The following is a 19735-nucleotide window of genomic DNA, read 5'->3' as shown; positions in this document are numbered from 1 at the left end:
AGTTGGTAATGTCGTTGATAATAAGGCGGCAATTGAAGAACACGTTATTTTTAACAAATCGTTTTTCCTCGTCCACCCATTTGAGGAGCGTGAGTTTGAGGACTGTCTGCTCTATTTAACGTTGGAGATATCAAAAAACGAACGCACATACACACACTCATCAACCAGAGAACCAAAATGCTCAGTCAAGCTCCCCATGCATCATCAACAAGCTCTCCCACTTATCTCATCCACCACCCTCTCCTCCGCCTTAACACTTCATCTCCTCGCTCTGCTTCTTTCAATGGTAGGTTTCATTACTGTCCTCTCGTTTTGGATATTGAATTATATTCATCTGCACGCCAGCACTTGATTTGGGTTTTTTTTTTTTTTTTTTAAATTACCATTGATTCCAATGTCTAAGCTTTTAGGAAATGCAAGAGGGTTTCATTACTGTCCTCACGTTTAGGATATTGAATTATGTTCATCTGCACGCCAGGACTTGATTTGGGTTATTTCTTCCGCTTTGTTTTCCTTCTCTTTTTATAAATTACCATTGATTCAAATGTCTGAGCTTGTAGGAAATGCTCAATTCAATCTCATACTTGTCATTCTAGTGGTAGGTTTCATTATTGAATTAGATTCATCTGCATGCCAGCATCTGATTTTGGTTATTTAATCTTCGTTTTTTTCTTGATAATTTTTATATATTCATCCAAATGTCTGTGCTTATAGGAAATGCTAAATTTAATTTCGTCCTTGTTATTTTTAGTACTTCCTCCCTTGTGTGAGCCCAAATTTTAGGTAAACACGCAAAATTTTTAGCTTTAAATAAGAAGTAGAGTAATGTCAGAGTCAAGCTCAGCTGTTACTATGATATAATTAGATACTAAACATGAATTTATTCACTTATTCTACCCTCTTCTTTTTTTCTTTTTTCTTTTTTTTTGGATACTATTCTATTCTAGTTTCTCGAGTGAATGGAGTCATGAACATGGGGCAGAGGTGGGCAATGAACCGGCGAGTGGTAGCTTCAGCCTCTGAGGACAGGAGCTCGAGCTCCAAGTTGGATCGGAAAAGGTTCATATAGCACTTTAATTGTTGTCATGAAAATTTATATGGGTATCAGAATGAAAAACAATTGTATGAATCAAAAGCACCAATAGTGCTTATTTTGTTATTCATATGTTGTTTTTTCAGATTTCAGAGAGTCATTGTATTGAACAAATTAAGGATCATACGAATTGTCCTTCAAAATTTGTCTGGGATTTGACAGCTTTTAGTTATGATGGGTGACATTTTAGTAGTCTGAATTGTCATGCATGTTGCTCAGACCTGATAGTACTCTGAAGTATACACTATTTCTTACATTTATATCTATAGGTAAAAATGGTGGGTAACCTTTGTGTTGCCAGGGCTCCTTCTACATGCCAATTGACAATGAGAGTAATATGTTGAATGGAAATTATAGAATACATGTACCACGCATAGAAGTTACTGATACGTTTATTTTTGAATACCACTCTTAATTCTGAGAGTTGATGCAAGTTGAGTTATATCCCCGTATCGGTTTCTTATAGTTTCAGTGCCCTTGAATTTAACAATATAATATAGTTTTCTAGGCTGTTTCTGTTTGTTTCGTATATATTCTTGCATACATTGTCCCTGCTAACTATAAGCATCATATATTAATAGGTTCTGTTATCAAGTTCAGTTTTTCAGTTTGATGCATACGTTTCCTTTCATTTGTATGACACTGCTGCTTGTTATTCATGGGTTGTTTTCATTTATACAGAAAAGTTGTGGAGCACATTTGTCTGCTCAAAGCAAAGGAGAATTTATCTGATGAGGAAGAGAAGGATATGCTGGATTATCTCTATACAACTCAATATCAAATGGGTGGAATTGTTGCAATATCATTAGGTGAGTTTCTGCTCTCGATAGAATGCAAGGACACATACTGTATAGCTAACATTACTTGCATGAAGGAAGCCTTATTTTCTTTTCAAAGCATCAAAAAATTGGATCTGTAGTCGAAGCTCCAAGACAACCTTTTGATGGTACTAAACACCAGTTCAGTTTGGTAGCTTTTGCAGTTGCCCGACCCACACTGATAAATGGGCCTATGTGCATGACCTATCAATTGATTTGCGATTTCAATGAGGCACGCACTTATGCACACTCTCTCACAGGCACATACATATATTTATTGATTCAGTTTGTATAGAATAGATTTTCTAATTTCTCCAGCAGGACGTATCTCAGAAGAAAATCTCGAAAATTACACGCATGCTGTCTATATCCGTTTCCAAAGGAAAGAAGACCTTGCAAAATTCTATGAGAACCCTTTCTACTTGGAAGTTCTCAAAGAGCATGTTATGCCTTACTGTCATGTATGGTCTGACATGTAAACACTGACACTCTGTTCATATTTCATTTCTTCCCGTTTTCTCTTAATCAACCTTACCTCAGATTTTCAAATTTGTGCAACTTGTTGGACTGATATTTGCCTCTATTAACAGGGATTATTCAATATAGACTTTGAAGCTGAAGTAGTAGATGATATCCTTCCTATCTTTCGAAAAGGAGAGGTAAGGTGTGATGTACTTTGAACTTTGGCTTTAGAGATGAAACAGAAATGCTTTGAATTTTGATTTCCCTGTGGTTTTTTGTCTATAGCTCATTGCTAATCATGCAGATACAGCAAAGGGATTCAAATGATATGAAATCATATAGAGAAATGCCACTTAGCATTTTCAAGTGTCCATCTCTTAGCATTCTTTTTGTTCTTTTGCTTCTTTTGCGAGGCTGAATGTGAATGTGAATACTCAGAGATGGACATTTGAGAATGCTTAGTAGCATTTCTCAATCATATATGTCTTGGTTGTTTACATTTATGTTTCCATTCTCTTACCAATTTGGAACCAAATAGAATCTTGAGTTTCCATTCTTAGTTCCATATGTTACAATATGGTATTTGTTCTTGGTTACTGGTATTAAACTGTAGTATCTAAAGAGATTCATACTACTTTCGCGACAGGAATTCAACTATGGTCTGGAGTTCGTACTTTTGATTTCATTTGTTAATAATGCAATTGGTGGACCTGTTGAACATGCACTGGCTTCTTTTGCGAGGCTGACAATTGGGTTTCCATCCTTAATTGTCCAATCTACTCAAGGTGTGTGAGCTGAAACCCATCAATTGTTATGCTGCATGGTGGCCTTCCCTGAGCAGGCCACTTTGAACTATAAACAGGTTATAGATAATCTATGTTTCACAGCAATTCCAGACAACCCTTGGGACTGTTTGGATCATTTTGTTTCTTGGTTCCTATGAAGAAAAATCTATTATATTCAATATTTTAATCATGACTCGTATCTTATTAGTATTTGATTATCAGGTCTCAATTTAAATCTCAGCAATAAGGAATATACACATGGAATAGTGATACGATTTCGGTCATGTGAGCTCTCTTTCACATTTATTATCTGATTATATGGCACCTCCATTTGTTGATTGCTTTGTACTTGCATATTTTGCAGTCGAGGCCTTTGAGTTATTTATGGGAAGTTCAGAATACCAAGATGTAAGGATCCTAATGTTGTGATCATTTGTTGTTCAGTTTTTGTGGGATAAAATAGCAAGCATTTTCTTTTCAATTCTGTACATGAGTCATTCAAGAAACCCTAGCTGTGGTGAAGAACTTCTAGACGAATAATGTGATTTTTCTGTGAACAAATTTTTCCTGCAAACTGTGTTTGAGGAAATTCTGCCTATTGAACAAATAGGTTCACACACCCACATCCAGCTCATGCATTATTTGTAACGATCCAAGGAAAGCACTATCGACTTCTACTCTATCACTCCAAAATGACCAGTCAATTTTTGCAAATTCCTTAGAATCACTTAAAAAATTGAGTCTCACCTAATAAGGAACTAATGTGAAACTTAGCACCCAAGAGTGCCTTTATAATCTGATAGGAGTCTCGAGGATTCAAGGAATCCTCCCCTTGGCTTGGTCCCTACACCTAGTTTGGTCGCTACATCAATTTCCTTCTATAGATTATTTTCTTGCTAGTTACGTTTGTCTTAATTGTTATGTTTGATTTCTTATATCCATATTTAGCTTGATTTTCCCCTATAAAAGCTATAGATGTCATGTGGCAAAATCATCAAAGACATTTACCTTTGCTTGAAACAAGAATTGGAGGCCCAATCCCCTCGAAGTGATCACTATCTTCCCATTGTGAGACTAGAGTGTTATAAGCTCCCCCTCCCCCCCCCCCCCCCCCCCCCCCCTTCTTTTCCCCCGAGTAATTCTAGAAGTCTCTCTTGTGTCCCTCCAAGAATGATGTGGTTATTAAAATCATCATTTGATTAAACTCCAATAATGATCAATCACAAATTCAATGATGATTTTAATAGCTACATCATTCTTGGAGGGACTCAAGAGAGTAGCACATGGCATTACTAGGTTACTCTCGTACCATTTGTAACGACTCAGAAAAGTGCTAGCCACATCTACACTATCACTCTAAAAGGATTAGTCAATTTTTAGAGATTACTTAGAATCACTTATAAAGCTCAATCCTAGTAAGGAACCAATATGAGACTTAGCACCCTTGAATACTTTTATAATTCAACCATTTTATATGGACTATTCATCTTTCCAATATGGGTCTAAGGTATTACGTTATTCTTCTTTACATGGCAAGTGTTCTTTGCATGGTAAGAGAATCCACTTCATGCATTATTCTTTTTTACATGGAAAGAGTTCTTGCATGGTAAGAAAAATAAAATAAAATAAAATAATAGAGGATCATCATACATAGTTGGCTCCAAAAACATGTATGGAAAACATGTGTTAGTTGACTCCTTAATTAGTTTCCCTTTTTACTTTAAATCATAAATAAGCCATAAAGCCCATTAGGCATATCACAATATTTCACTTTCCTTTGTAATGCTCAGGTGTTGATGGCCCCTTAGTATTTATGCGCTGGCCGACCACTAGGGAGGGCAGGCAAAAATGGCAAAAATATCTCAAGCTCTTGTAGTAATGTTTTCCTTATGAATCACCGTTGGATTCCCTCAATAGTTAATTCAATGAAAGTGTTTTTATCATGAATGTGGCTAAGGATTCTCAAATGCTTCCATTTTATTAGATAATAAAATTCTGAATTATTTGGCTCAATAAGTTGTTTTCTGATAGGTTTCTATTTATGGTCCTTGTCTAATGCAAGTTTCTGTGGAAGTTTTAAATTTTACTTCTTTAGATTTTGTTTCAGACTTGGTCAAAATTGATAAGTAAAATCCAAAATTTCTTGGGAAATCTTGAAGTTTTACATATGGATAAGGGTGAATTTCTGGAACTTAAAACTTTTTAAAAGCTTTAAAACTGAAAAATAGAAGGAAATGAAAAAAAACTGAAGTCTTCTAAATTTTTCAGACTCAATGCCTTCTGCCAATTTCAACTCAAGCTGTTGCAAATTTATCTTGTAAAAGATATCAAGTAGCAAGAATCTAATTAGCTTTGAATTCTGAAAAACAGATGTGGAGGTCTAAGTTCCATCCAATCACCCAGAAAACACTTTCTATTCATTTTTCTGTAGATCCAGTGGGCACTGAGATCATGTAGCGAGGTCCTTCGTGGTTTGTATTAATCCCTGTGAATTTTTATTTGATGCCTATTTGAAAGAGTACCTATATCTTATAGTTTACATCAAATTCTTGCAGGTTTTGAAAACGCATTCTTCCTTATTTTGTTCAACACTCTAAGAGTAGGTGTACAGGTCAGATTTTCTTCCTTTTTTTTTTTCTTTTTTTTTTTTGTGGTACTTTTTGAGGGGGGGGAGGGAATTGAAAGATTTTCTGGTTAAAGATTGAAATCATTGAACTATTCAAATTTAAATCTTGTAGTTGCTGAATTCCTCTATTGATAAAGCTGATAAAGTTGTTCGAAGTGATGAGGTGGTTTGTGTTGGGTTTGTTCAAAGCTGTTGCACTTCATCTGAAGTTGCTGTCTTTATCTTAACAGAGGGGAAGGGGAGAAGAGTGGCGGTTTACGAAGCTACGCTGATGCTGCTTTCTTGATTCTTTTGCTTGCCCTTTCCTATGTATTGCTGTAGATATATTTCACCAACTGCATTTTCTCTCTTGCACATGTATGTGCATTTTCTTGAAGTGTAGTTGCCCATCTCATGTTGCATTTCTCTTCGACAAGAAGTGACATACTTTTGAAGAGTTGTTTCTCATATGTTAACGCAAAACACGCTCGGTATGTATGCTTGGACAAAGACATGAGTTTTTTGTTACAATGTTATTCATGTATATAGTTGGTATCAGGCCCAACTACTGGGTACTTGATCTGTCCTACAAGACCCTGGTAGGGAAGCAATATGTTGGATGATACTTTGAACCTAATCAGTTCCATCCTTAGAAAATGATGGAAATGTCCATACATGAAGACATCTCCTGTTTACTTGTAATAATTTTTATACTAATTTTCAGCTTCTCATGAGATGAATATTCTGTATAGTGACCCCATAGACTGATAATTCTTTATACATTTTTATAGCTCTTCCTCTACAAGGTCAAACAATACATCTGAAGTTTCTGTCTTTATCTTAACAGTGGCAGTTTACGAAGTTATGCTGATTCTGCTTTCTTGATTCTTTTGCTTACCCTTGCCTATGTATTACTGTAGATATATTTCACCAACTGCATTTTTTCTCTCTTGCACTTGTATGTGCATTTTCTTTAATTGTAGGCGCCCATCTCTTGTGTCATTTCTCTTCGACAAGAAGTGATATACTTTTGAAACTTGTTTCTAGCTTGTCTGCATATGTTAACTGCAAAACACACTCAGTATGTATGCTTGGACAGAGACATGACCTTTTTGGTTAAAATGTTATTCATGTATGGCGTCAAGCCCAACTACCAGATACTTGTTCTGTCCTACAAGACCCTGGTAAGGAAGCAATATGTTGGGTGATGCTTTGAACCTAATCAGTTCCATCCTCTGAAATTGATTGAAGTCACCCATACAAGAAGATTTTCCCTGTTTACTAGCAATATTTTTAGCATAATTTTCAGCTCAACTCAGCTCATGGAATGAAAATTTCTGTATAGTGGCCGCATTCACTGATCATTCTGATCTGTCCTCTAGGTACTTGCGTGCTAGCCTTAGTCTCTATGTGATAATACTGCATAAATAAGCAAAATAAACATTTTATGTCTAATAAAGCCTGTCACAATCCTGTTTGGTTTTTAGCACATCTTGGAGTTTGACCTTGGTACAGGGAGAACTATAGACATGTTTAAAAATTGCAAATCAATTATTGTTACCACTATTTATTTTAAAAAATTTAAACTTCACAAGAGCCAGAATTCTGCCCCACCATTCTGGTTGATAATAATAATTAAAAATCATTGATGTGCATGAATTTGACTTCCTTTCCTAGACAATTACAGTTATTTTAGACCAATACATACTTTAGTTGGTGGCTTAACCCGTTCATACCTCCTGTAGCACTTCAATCCATTATTTTTTTAGCATGAAATTATTATTTAACTCACTTCTGACTTTTCATGAGTTGAACTCTTTGTTGGCTGTTATTTCTTTATTACAAAATTCTATCGTCTTCCTCATCAATTAAGCTATTCCCCAGATCAGATTGCAGCTCTGCTGGGAAAAGCAAAACTCCTGCAGATTACATGATTGAATATCATCCATTGTGCAAGTATGCATGCTGCTTCTTGGATTGTCTTTTCTATATATTCAATCAAGTACAATAACATTTTCTTCAGAGACTACAATCACTGACATTCCTTCTCAACTCTATCTATTATACATCTCTGTAAAAGGAAAAGAAAATGAGTTTATACTGCAAACTGCAAAAATTTAATATTCACTGAGTACACAAGATTTACAAGAAGGCTGATCAGTTATGAAGTGGGTTTGGTCCCCCCGGAACTGCTCGTAGCGAAACTCCATAAGCTCGGTCGGTACGTTCTTTGTGGTATCCCTCTTGACCTTTTGCAGAGAAATGCCATGAAAACTGGGAATATGAGTTGAATGGCTTGGTTTTTTCACTCATGCTTTTGTACATGAAGCGGCAAGATGATTGCTGGCTGATTGTGAGTATGATCACAAAGACCACAAATGAAAGCCTGAGATATTGAGTTCCCATGATTTCAGTGATCAGAACATGTCTTCTTGTTGTTGATGATAACAAAGGCAGAGGAAGCAAGTTATGATTTAGTATTCAGGTAGGTCTGGTTTCTTTTAATATATAGGATCAGGAAACCTGTGGTGAAGATAGAGCCAAAACTCTTCAATTCATTCCATTGAAATGGCTGAAATGCCCCCTTCTTGTCACTGAATTTGCAATCAAACTATTTTGCAACTAATGTGGATTTTTACAACTATTTTATAACTTGTTGAGATGTGTCGGTATGTGATTGCCTGATTGGAGTCATGTCAGTTACCGAAAAATTTTAACACCTTTCAATCATATATTGACATGTGCCACTAAATTGTAAAAAAAAAAAAAAAAAAAAAAATTATAAATTTAGCATTTTTCGATGTAATTATTTCGCAAATTTATCCCACAAGAACCATGATGATTCATAAAGGTGAAGATTGTTATGGACACAAATGCATCTATTCATGCCTAACTTTAGATTTATCCATGTGGGGAGGTCTTGTCACATCTTGATTTGATGTAATATGAGAGGTTGAAAGCTATGATTGTCCTATTGCATGCAGTGGAGTGCCAATTTGAAAAACCATTTGTGAAGGTGAGGTGAGGCCGTTGACTCTTCATTAATTGGATCTCTAATTGCCCATATGGGTTTGATTATTTAAGTCGTGATATAATTATTGTTGGAGAATTGTGGTATGTTCATGGACAAGTGGTGCTTGATCAAATTGACGAGTGGCACCACGTTCTCTGTCATGGTTTTTACCTCACCACATGTTCTTGCTTCTAAGCCGGCCATTTCCAAATGAAAAATGGCACCAAATTTCTGATTCTAATACGCATTTGATACATTTGATCCGGATCGGGATTCTCTATAATTACTTGTCCGTATTGGCTTAAGATGACTAGACATTATTGCTAATATATAATCTCAGCTAAGATTTCGATACCGAGTAGAATTTTTTGTAGTTAATTTGGATGGGTGATTGAGAGAGAATCTCAACGTGATTTACGTACTTGAACAAGTTTCAAATTGTCCGAACACTTATTTAAATAAGAGAGTTTTCTCTAAATCCTCTTGCACGGTCGGGCAAACTGCAATTCCTCTATCCTTATCTTTTGATACACCTTCACCAAAGAATATTATTTTCTTGATTTTTTTTTTAAATAAAAAATAAATAAAATAGAAAAGAAGAACGTGGGAAATAGAAATTATGACCGCAATAGTCCTACTACGTCATGAAGAGAGGGAATCAGGAAAATGATGATTTAGTGAAGACCTAATATTCAAAGGGTTGAAAATTCAATGAGCTTGTAGAATCTATTTAATAGGATGTAGACCCAAAATGACGTGGTTTTGAAGACTAATTCCATGAAAAACAATTGCATTTTCTAGTAGATTCTTGGCCTGCACCGACCCATGAAAATCGTCCCTTGTTAGTTGTTAATGTTTCCAAATTAAGCTCTCATTAATTAGTAATGGTAATTGGACCGACCGACCAGGATATTTTGGTCCTATTCTATTGATATTCAGTTCAAAAATATTTGAGATATTACCCTTTTTATTATAAGTTACATGATGCCATATGAGAGAGAGAAAAAAAAAAATTAAGCTATAAAATTTAACTGATAAATATAAGGAGAAATTTTTTAAAAAATCCCCTCTAAACTTTCACTAATTTTGACATTACCCCTAAAGATTAAAAATTCTCAATTAAGGGTTATCGAATTTTTAATTTGTTTCAATTGCCCAATTCCCCCTTTTTTTTTTTTCAAAATACCCATATTTTGTTTTATAAAAAACAAATTGCAAAGATGTTGCAAAAAAATTGCAATTTTTTTTAGTAAAAAAATACATAAACGCCTCAATTTTTACAATTTTTTATAATAAAAAAATAAAAATATTTTGAAAATTTTGACAAGATTTAAAGGAAAATTCTAATGGAATTGGATGATTGAAATAAATTAAAAGTTTGATACATTTAATTGAGAGTTTTTGTTCTTTGAATGGGTACTTTCAAAACGCATGAAAGTTCAAGAGAGCTTTCAGAAATTTTTTCTAAATTTAATCATTCAGTGACTGACATAGTAAGTACCACATAGACTGTAACACTAGTTTATACGAAGGCAAATAAGCTACGTTAATTACCCATCTTTCATGGTATTATGTTCCCCCCAAAAAAAAAGTCATGGTGGTGGAAATGGTCACCAATGCAAAGGGTTGTTAAGATGAGTTTTAATGGAGGGGTTGGTATTGTGAGATGTTCATATCCCAGGATGGCTAGTGGCTTCAAAATAGCCAAAGAGTTACAACATTTTCTTTAATGCCTTGTCAGGTTCCATTGGGGTCTGAATTTGATTACATATTGAATTGGAGGACATAAAGAAGATTTGATTATGATATTGATAGGGAATATAAACAAACCATCACTGTTCCATCAATATTTATGTGTAAGACCTACATCCTTAGATATAGTTTTTTTAAATAAGTAAATAATTATACTTACTTTCTCTCATTCTACCGCCCCATTTGTAGTTTGTAATGAATCTTCAATCTTTTAATTTGGTTAATGTACCTTACCAATTTATCATTGAGGTTGCAATCTCTCCCCTTTTGCCACCAAACATATAAAAATGCCCTTTAAAAAATCTATATAAAAAAATATTAAAAAATTGTTAAAAAAAAAAAAAAAAAACAGAAAAAACTAACTAACCCATGGCATGTCCGTGGGTTTTATTATTATTATTATTATTATTTTATAGTAGATCGGTAGAGTACATAAAACAAATTGAAAGACAGGGAAGACATAGTAAATGTAATTTGAGGGAGAAGTGTAATTTCATTTTTTTTATAAAAAAAAAAAAAACTAATAACTTATTGAAGATACTTAGCAAAAACAAAATGGATTCATAAGCCCTTCTTAAAAAACAAGTCTAAATGTCTCGTCAAGAGAAATATTAGGAGTACTAACTCTTTTACTAGCAAAGACTTATTAAACTAATGTGTAGTTTATTTATTGGTACTCATTACATTTTTCGTAATTAATTATTTTGTTTTTCTCCAATAAATGATGTACACATTAGTTTAATAAGCTTATATCTATATATATATATATATATATATATAGATATATTAGTAAAAGAATTAGTACCCCTAACATTTCTCAAATGTCAAAATTTTGGGATTTTTATATAAGCAAGCACCAATAAATAGATAAACATGGACAAATTAAATTAAATTAAATTAAATTATTACATTAGAAAAACCCCCCAACCCCAAGCAAGGCTTGGCCATAAAAAAAAAATAATAATAATAAAAAATCCCATCCCCTCCCCTACTGTTCCTGGATCAGGCTTGGCTTGAAAAGCTTGAAAAGCTTGAAAAATCTTGGAGTTTGAAGACAAGATATTGAGATGGCCAATTAACAAGCATGATTGACGTATACGAAATGTAAGAAACCATCAATGCTCCATCAATATGTTTTTTTTTAAATCCACACAAGAGGGGAAGGAGGTATTCGAACTAGTGACATCTGCTTTATAAGGCGTGGTCTATCAATATGTGTTAACATCAATATTATGAACATTCCGCTCTCTCAATCTTTTTCTATTATATTAATAATATTTTTTGATAATTTTGTATTCAATTTTTTATTTTAGATAACATTCTAACTTTGGAGAGTCCAATGTAGAGTGATTTTTATTGATTCCAACCAAATTTTAGCTATAAATAATAACAATAATAATAAGAAATAAATACAATACAATAAGCGCGCGGCTAGCTCCATACTATTGCTCTTAAAATCCCACAATTTTGCTCAAGCTTGGCTTGTATATGATTAAGATTTATTTAAGCATGTTTGGTTATCCCACTAAAAATCTTAAAAAATGGTTTATTTGCATCTTTAAGCTGAGTGCAAGTTGCTCAAGTTATCTTCAACACTGATGATGTATTCATTTTTGGCCTTGTAGAAGGATGATCAGCAGCTGCAGCCAAACTTGATACTTTTTCTAGAGGACATTATTGCTCTGCATTGCATTATTATTGTTCGAGTCAATCCAAAAGTCATATTTGGCCTTTTCTTTGATTATCAGTTTATCACAAAGGATAAAAGATAATTATATTATTGTTTTGAGTATCTCAAATTCTATTGAGAGATTTTTCTGACATCAAAACCTAGGAGTACAAGCAATTGCGCAATCTACTTCATGCTTTTAATTGTTACAATCGTACATGCTGGATAATGTGTTGGTTTGACTAACCTATTTATTTTGTTGAAATATGTGGGTCATCCTATTATAGGTTTAGGGTTGTTTAGTTATCCTTAGTCTTTGAGCAGCTAATATTGACAAGTAATCATTCTAAAAACTCAAGACCGAGAAAAAAGTTCTGGAATGTTAGAATATTAATTAAATAATTGAATTATATAAGTAATAGTTTAACGTAGTATTAAAGTATAAGTAGTGAGTTCAAACCCTTAGGTGTATTTTTATTGGACGCATGAGTAATGTTAGAAAGAAGGCTAGAGTCCTCATTGAATTCTACTAAATGTGACGTGGCTTTGCTGAGAGAGGTCCTCTGAAAGATTTTTTCTTCATCGTCTCTTCTGAGACAGCTGCTCAGTCGTGTGAGCTTTTTGAGGTGTCCATAGCTCATCTCTTCCCTCTTTCTTCTCATTTTTTTTTTCTTCTTTTCTTGCTTTTTCTACCTTTCTTTTGGTTTTACATAAAACGTAATAGTCCAGCCTTGGTAATGGTGTCCCCTTCTCCTCTCCTGCACAAATCCATCGTCCTCCACCTCCTCTCCGTTGTTCGGCAGCCCAGTGTCACGCTCATCCTCGATCGGTTTTGACGAGCATAACGAGATATGCTCATATCCGCCTCTCTGATCCTCCTTCGTACCTCACCATCGACTATCTCGCCCCTTGCTGTCCACCTCCGAGCCTCCATCTGTGTATCACGCACCGGTGCATGGCCATCACGCTCCTCTTGCTGCCGCTCTCCACCTTCGTTAACTCGGTGTTTTGGGTTTTTGTTATTTGTTTTACTGTTTTTTAGTTGTTTCCTTTATTTCTTTGTTGCTTTCTTTCGTGGGATTTAGTCTCCTTGCTCTATTGACTATTGCTGCTAATCTTTTGGGTGGGGACTTTTCCTTTCGCCTGTTGTTTGCCAATTTGTTTCATATGGTGTGGCCACTCGTTAGTGACCCAGATCAAACCTTTTGTGGTGCAGGTTCTGATTTGTTTGCAAAGATTCCAGTCGGCTTGCCCTTTCCGAAACTCTTTGTTTTGCATTTAATAGCAACTCTTTGTTGCTGCATTGGTTCTCTCTATGGGTCATGTTATTTATTTGACCCATTTCTGCTTGTTACCTTGTTACTTTGTTCGCATTGCCTTGTTTCTGCATCGTTTTCTGGTTAGTTTTGAGCTGTTGTTTGGGTTGCCCACCCTTCTCTTTTTTATTTGGTTGTAGTTCGCCATTTCCCTAATTAGAATCGTTAATAAATCAAAATTCAATAATGATTATCTCAAAATCAATGGTAATTTTAAAAGTCACATCACAATTGAGATGATTGAAAGAAAAATCTAGTTCTCCTAAAACTTTTATAGAATAATCATTCGTTCATGGACCATAAGAATGGCTATTATAAGTGTTATAGTATAAGTATATGCTATTTTATTCGACCTTCTATTCTCAATAAAGACTATTTTTTTTTCCTAATAAAATAACTATTCTGCACACTTTAATATAGTATAATCATTCTGCTCAAAAGGAATGAATACCTGTTTTCTAGGAGACGAGGACACCACGTTAGAAAGCAAGCAAAAGTGCATCAAAACAACAATGCGATCATAATCTTAAACCTTGTTGCTTACAATTATTTACACAAAAATGTATTGGTTTTTGGTGTACAGTTTGAGCTTTGCCCAACTCCCAGACAAATTTAATTCCTAGTTCGTATGCCAGGGATGCCTTTCAAACCCATTTTAAGAGCTGTCTTCCTAAAGAGCGCAGGAGGCTTCTGTAAACCAATTGACTGACAAAATTGGTTGGCTAATTCAACAAGAGTGGTCTTATCCCTCCCAATTTCCTTGATTGAGTTATAATAGCCAAGCCAAGCATGATATGCTGCTTCTTTAACACTGCCGTCAACCTTTGCCAACGAATCTTCAATCTGCAAGTGTAAACCGATCCCAAGCATTATGATCAGGAAACCTGAAGGGACTGAAAACCTACAACCTAGCAATGCACGCTTCAAAAACATAATAAGAGTAATACTACTCTTTGCACCTATTTTACACCGGCTGACGTAGCGTGTTTAAAGTGGCTGGAAAGTCATGTCAGCCGGTGGTGTGAAATGGGTTTAAAGAATATAATTACTCATGCCAAAAAGGTGAAGGCCATAGAAGAGGGGGGTCAAATGAAAATTGGAATAGACCATATATGTTTGAAGTTCTGCTATTTACAGAGAGCTGCATCTCTGTACATTCTACAAAGCAGATGCTTTGCATCATGCATCTATCAAATGTATAACTTCAGTGATAATTGCCATCCAAGGCGGCCATATATTCCAGAAATCTGAAATGCATCAGGGACTTTAAAACATTGAATTACAGGACTTCAGCATGTAGACTACTACAAATTCTACGTTGTCAGTTACAAGGATGTTTTTGTTCTAATTATCTTTCAAACTTATAAGCTTAATAAATTAGTTGAATCCAGTTTGAAAATATACTGACGAGAAATGCAACTTTTTTTTTTTTTTTTTTTTTGACGAGAAATGCAACTTAAGCATGTGTCAAGTTGGACACTAACCTTTAACTTTATCTCTGGATCCAAATGCGGTAAAGGAACTTTCTCAAGCGGCAGGTCTTTAATTTCATCTAAGAAATATTCTTCCCATGGTGCAAGCAACAATATGCCTTCCCCTTCCTTGCCTTCCCGTCCAGTTCTTCCAAGGCGATGTATATACTGTTCCCGGTCAGAAGGAATTCCTATCTGGTAATAATCAACCTTCACATTAGCTTACATTACCAATAAGTAATGCAGAGACAACAGATAATTATGTACACAGGCCTATTTGACATTTACTTTAATATTGCACGACTGTAAACATCTAATAATTTTCCACAGCAAATTGTTCTTTAATGGTCCAGATTTCCAGATTTGATTAGAAATAACCAGAACAGCTATCCTAGCTTTCCATGAAATATTCATGTAGCATGTGGAAATCCAATATACTAAGTAAAAATATACATGATTTTCAGTGCATCATTGCGAATGTGTCTATTAAAGGGGAAGAAGGTAAGAGATGCAAAATCAATGATATATTTGAAATATATTAGCAGCTAATGAATTAAATCAAAAGCCTTTAGGGATACCTGGATGACCAAAGTAACATCAGGGTAATTAATTCCACGTGTTGAAACATCAGATGTGACAAGAATCAGTCGCTTGGATGCCCTAAATTCATCAGATACACGAGTTCTGTAAAGCTGGGGCTTTCTAGAATGTATCTCCCTAACATTCATTTTCATTTCCCGTAGAAGTAGATACATAAGTGATGTTACCATCCCAGTTGTACAAAAGACAACAACCTGGGTGCAAATAAATATGTTTAGGCCACGAGGACAGACAAACCAAGAAAATGAAAAGCTGAAGCTACAAATTCTTACCTTGTAGTCAGGTGATTGCGAGATATGTTCCTTCAAAAGATGATACACTATTTGAGAATGTAATTCATGCGAAGCAACAAGACAAGACTGCTGAACCTGCATTTAGCAAATGAAAATGAGCATTATAACTTGTTGCTTCCCAGGTTGTAGTTAGAAATAACCATAACATCCATTGTCACGTAATGTACAGGATCTGTATACAACCATAAGAACATCAAGACACTATCAATTAAAATAGTGTCTACTAGAATCGTACAAAATATACATGTCATCAGCTTAAAGGTTTTACAAGAAGTTCAAGAGCAACAATAACTTTTTATTACTACAGTTATATTATACCTGAGTAGGAGTTTCTACACAACCCAGACCCACCGTGTCAATAAAAGCATGTTCTCTTTTCAAAACAAGTTGAGATATTCGGCGAACCTGCATAATCATGATCCGCAACATAAAATTTTAGCTGTTTTATACGAAAATAAATAAAATGGTTTTAGAGCTTGCGATGAAAGATTAAGAAAATGTAACCTCTTTTGGGATGGTTGCAGAAAACAAAAGGGACTGTCTCTCACGGGGCAAACAATCAACAATCTTCTCCATGTCCTTCCGAAATCCCAGGTCTAGTAAGTGATCAGCTTCATCAAGGACAAGCATCTTCAATCCCATCAAACGGACAGACAAGCCAGACCTGTTTTCAATGTGGTCCAGCAACCTACCAGGAGTTGCAACTATTATCTGCAAAAAGTTCATTTTCAAAAGAAAAAGGATATCATTATTCTTCCTGCATCCATGTTGTAACAGATGAAAACAGGAGAATTTGATTTTTTGTAAATTAACTGTCCATTCTCTAGTAATCACACACTCCAAAAGCAGAAACTTTAACATGCATTACACATAAACAAACCTGGCATGGCTCTGATTCTAGTCGTTTCTGGTCCTCTTTGAAACGTGTACCTCCAACTAGCGTTTGCACACCTATGCCATCATGGTACTTTAGCATAACCTTCGCTTCTGCAGCAATCTGACTTGCAAGTTCCCTCGTTGGGCAGAGAATAAGAGCATAAATTGGAGGCACCCGTTGAACAGTATTTTCACTTGTAGCCTTTAGAACTGCTTCAATGGTAGGAAGCTGTTTGTATTTAACAACTTTGAAGGAAAGAACAAAAGCTATTACATATTAATTCACAAGAACGTAAAGGGGCCAGTGTGTACCAAAAAAGCTGCAGTTTTGCCAGTACCAGTTTTAGCTTTCACCAAAGCATCCTTGCCTGCCCCCACAGTAGAACGGAAACCATCAATTATAATCTTGATTCTTCTTAATAAGAAGAAATCAAACATCTTTAAGCAATACAAATTGACTCAAACAGGGGCTACAAGAACATAATACTTAGGCATGGAATTAGCATTCAAGCAAATAATTAATCAAGTAAACAACAATCTTAAAGATGAATGCATCAGAAACAACTGTATTAAAGATGAACCGCACATGGCTTAATGCAGCAAGCCCATGTAGTAATTATAAAGTCCCCAAAATTTTCACTCATTATAACATCATAAGATGGCTGCAACAGTAAACACTATATCTTGATCCAATCATAAAGCTTCACTTTAGCACTCAAATTCGTATTTCTGCATTCTAATCATATTGATAATTTATCTATCAATGCGATGCAGGACTTCAGAATCACACCTCAAATTTATTCCTCGACGTCTTAACTCCCTACGAAACCACCTCAATCATCCAAATCCGGCGGATGTAAAACCCTACTTCTCTCACACCTTCACCTTTTAAAAGGTGGAGGTAACTAACACGCACTTGCATATTTCAACCACAAAGTTTTCTTTTGAATGACGCAACTCAGTAATACCTACAACTGATACCACAGTACTTTGGTGAATGAAGAGCCTAAGTTCCTAGAAAATAACAGAACATAGCAGTATCAACAATATCTACCTCGGAAATCAATGTGACTAAGGAATTGAAGAAGTAACAGAAAACTGGATATGAATTACAAATGACAATGCCAAAGAAGCCACAAACATACCCTCAAGGCAAACAGATAGAGTAGCCTCCTGTACCCGTGTCATTTGAATATATCCAGCAGCAGAAAATGCCTTGACTGTCATTGGGGATATACCACACTCATCAAATCTGGATAAACAGAAAACCCAAAAAATTCCCAGTTAGCACAGAGGAATTCCCCAATTCAAAAACCTTTTTTTTTTATCTATACACCCAAAACCATATTTTTATACGCTCCATGCGGACTGCTGGAAAAGACAAATGAATAAATGAAATAGCAATCTCATAGTTTACAAAAAGTAACTACAAATAATGCAGTTCCAAATGATCAATGAGTAATACTTCGATACTTCTTTTCTCATTTCTAGCTTCACTTATTAACCAAACAAAGCATACCTTTTCTTACTAAGAACCGATTCCTCACCCTTCTCCCTCCCATTCTCAACCAAACTCCTCCTCTTGCTAAGCTCACGCCTTATCAACTCCACGTCCCCCGAAAAATCACACTCCTCCTCCAACGACCGCAGCGGCACCCTCTTCGTTATCTTCACATCATACTTCCCCAGAGAAGCACTACTCCCCACCACCTTCCTCACTCCCCTCCCACCTCTCACTCCCTCATTCTCATCCTTCAATCCCTCCTCTCCATCCACACTCAGCCTCGGCCACTTCAAACTCGAATTTCCAGCGAAATACCTCTTTGACTCTCCCTTGAAACCCGAATCATCGCTCCCAGAACTCTCATTATCCCTACAGAATTTCGCATTTTTGGAATTCGTATCTCTCCGGTTTCCCGCCAAATTCTTTGCGAATGGCCTGACCGGCTCGCTCACCACCGGACGGTAATCTGAGTCGTCGTCGGAGCTCTCTGAGCTCCCGTTTCGCCGAAACCGCCTCCGCCTCTGCACGGAGTAGTTCCTTTCATTTACGGAAGTGCGGTTGAGGTTTGTCAAATTCGCATTTTCCCGCCCTTCCGATACCAGCCTCCTCAAATCGATCGGCGACCCGATCGATCCCCTCCGTCGGTTCGACCCAGTGAACCCCGACTGCCGGTCCGGTCCACGCGGCGGAGGGGACTTCAACGGACCGTCGTCCTCGTTCCACAAATCTTCGGCTCCTTCTCTCATGAAGCGGTTGGCTAGGGCCTTTATGTGGTCGGTGGGGCTCATCGGGCCGTGACCGGTGGACGGGTCAGTGGTTGGATTCGAGTCGGTTTTCCCAGCGACTTGTACACGGATTTGGGAGCGGATTCGGACCTGGTAGATCTGCTTTTCCTGCTCAAGCAGGTTCTTCTCTTTCTCTCTGGCTCGCTTCTCGTGCATGCGCTTCCATTGCCACTTGTTTACGCCGCCGGGGAAGGTGCGTGGCCCGCCGCCCATGGGGCGCGTGAAGATGAGAGCGCAGAGCTTCGAGAAGGTTCTATGACGCTCCAGAAGGATCGAAGAGTACATTTGGTTTTGGTTGAAATGTGAGTGATTGGAGAAGTGGGGTTTGAGTTGACAGAGACACAGAGACAGAGAGAGAGAGAGAGGTGCAGGGTTTAAGCAGGAAGATGATGTGTTAGGGTTTTAAGGGTTTTGCAGTCATTGAGAATCTGAGATGGGTCCTATTGGGCCCAAATGGCCCTTAGTTTCTAAAGACTGAATCTGGCCCAAGTATTTTTTCTTTCCTCCTGCTTTTAAGTTAAAAATACTATCAAACAATTCAAAATATAAAAACAGGTCGCATTATTACAATTTTTTTTTTTTTTTCAAACTAAAAAGAAAACTACCCCTTAAAACACATTAAGAAAACATACTCATAGCAATTTTGTACAGGAAGTAATACTACACCTATAACTATTTTACAATCATTTCTG

The 19735-nt window shown here is 36.1% G+C and overlaps 2 protein-coding genes across 2 annotated transcripts; one reads left to right on the top strand and one right to left on the bottom strand.

Annotated features, from left to right (window-relative positions):
• The first annotated feature begins 85 nt into the window (after positions 1-85).
• LOC132173354 (Stress responsive alpha-beta barrel domain protein) lies at positions 86-6497 on the top strand. The gene is made up of 11 exons (XM_059584825.2): positions 86-286; positions 948-1059; positions 1775-1902; positions 2233-2372; positions 2502-2570; positions 3020-3158; positions 3381-3443; positions 3523-3566; positions 5529-5629; positions 5714-5769; positions 5897-6497. The coding sequence occupies exons 1-9, from the start codon at positions 178-180 to the stop codon at positions 5613-5615; spliced, it is 891 nt and encodes a 296-aa protein (XP_059440808.2). The 5' UTR covers positions 86-177; the 3' UTR covers positions 5616-5629; positions 5714-5769; positions 5897-6497.
• A 7507-nt stretch (positions 6498-14004) lies between these two features.
• LOC132176370 (putative DEAD-box ATP-dependent RNA helicase 48) lies at positions 14005-19488 on the bottom strand. The gene is made up of 10 exons (XM_059588557.2): positions 18274-19488; positions 17900-18006; positions 17067-17122; positions 16759-16983; positions 16383-16589; positions 16197-16283; positions 15858-15953; positions 15564-15779; positions 14998-15180; positions 14005-14356 (listed from the first exon to the last, which is right to left on the bottom strand). The coding sequence occupies exons 1-10, from the start codon at positions 19326-19328 to the stop codon at positions 14126-14128; spliced, it is 2463 nt and encodes an 820-aa protein (XP_059444540.2). The 5' UTR covers positions 19329-19488; the 3' UTR covers positions 14005-14125.
• Between the last annotated feature and the right edge of the window lie 247 nt (positions 19489-19735).

The sequence above is a fragment of the Corylus avellana genome, chromosome 3 (genome assembly GCF_965113065.1).
Source record: "Corylus avellana chromosome 3, dhCorAvel1.hap1.2, whole genome shotgun sequence".
Lineage (NCBI taxonomy): Eukaryota > Viridiplantae > Streptophyta > Magnoliopsida > Fagales > Betulaceae > Corylus > Corylus avellana.
Note: the sequence above shows the minus strand (reverse complement) of the source record. Positions and strands in the feature narration are given on the sequence as shown.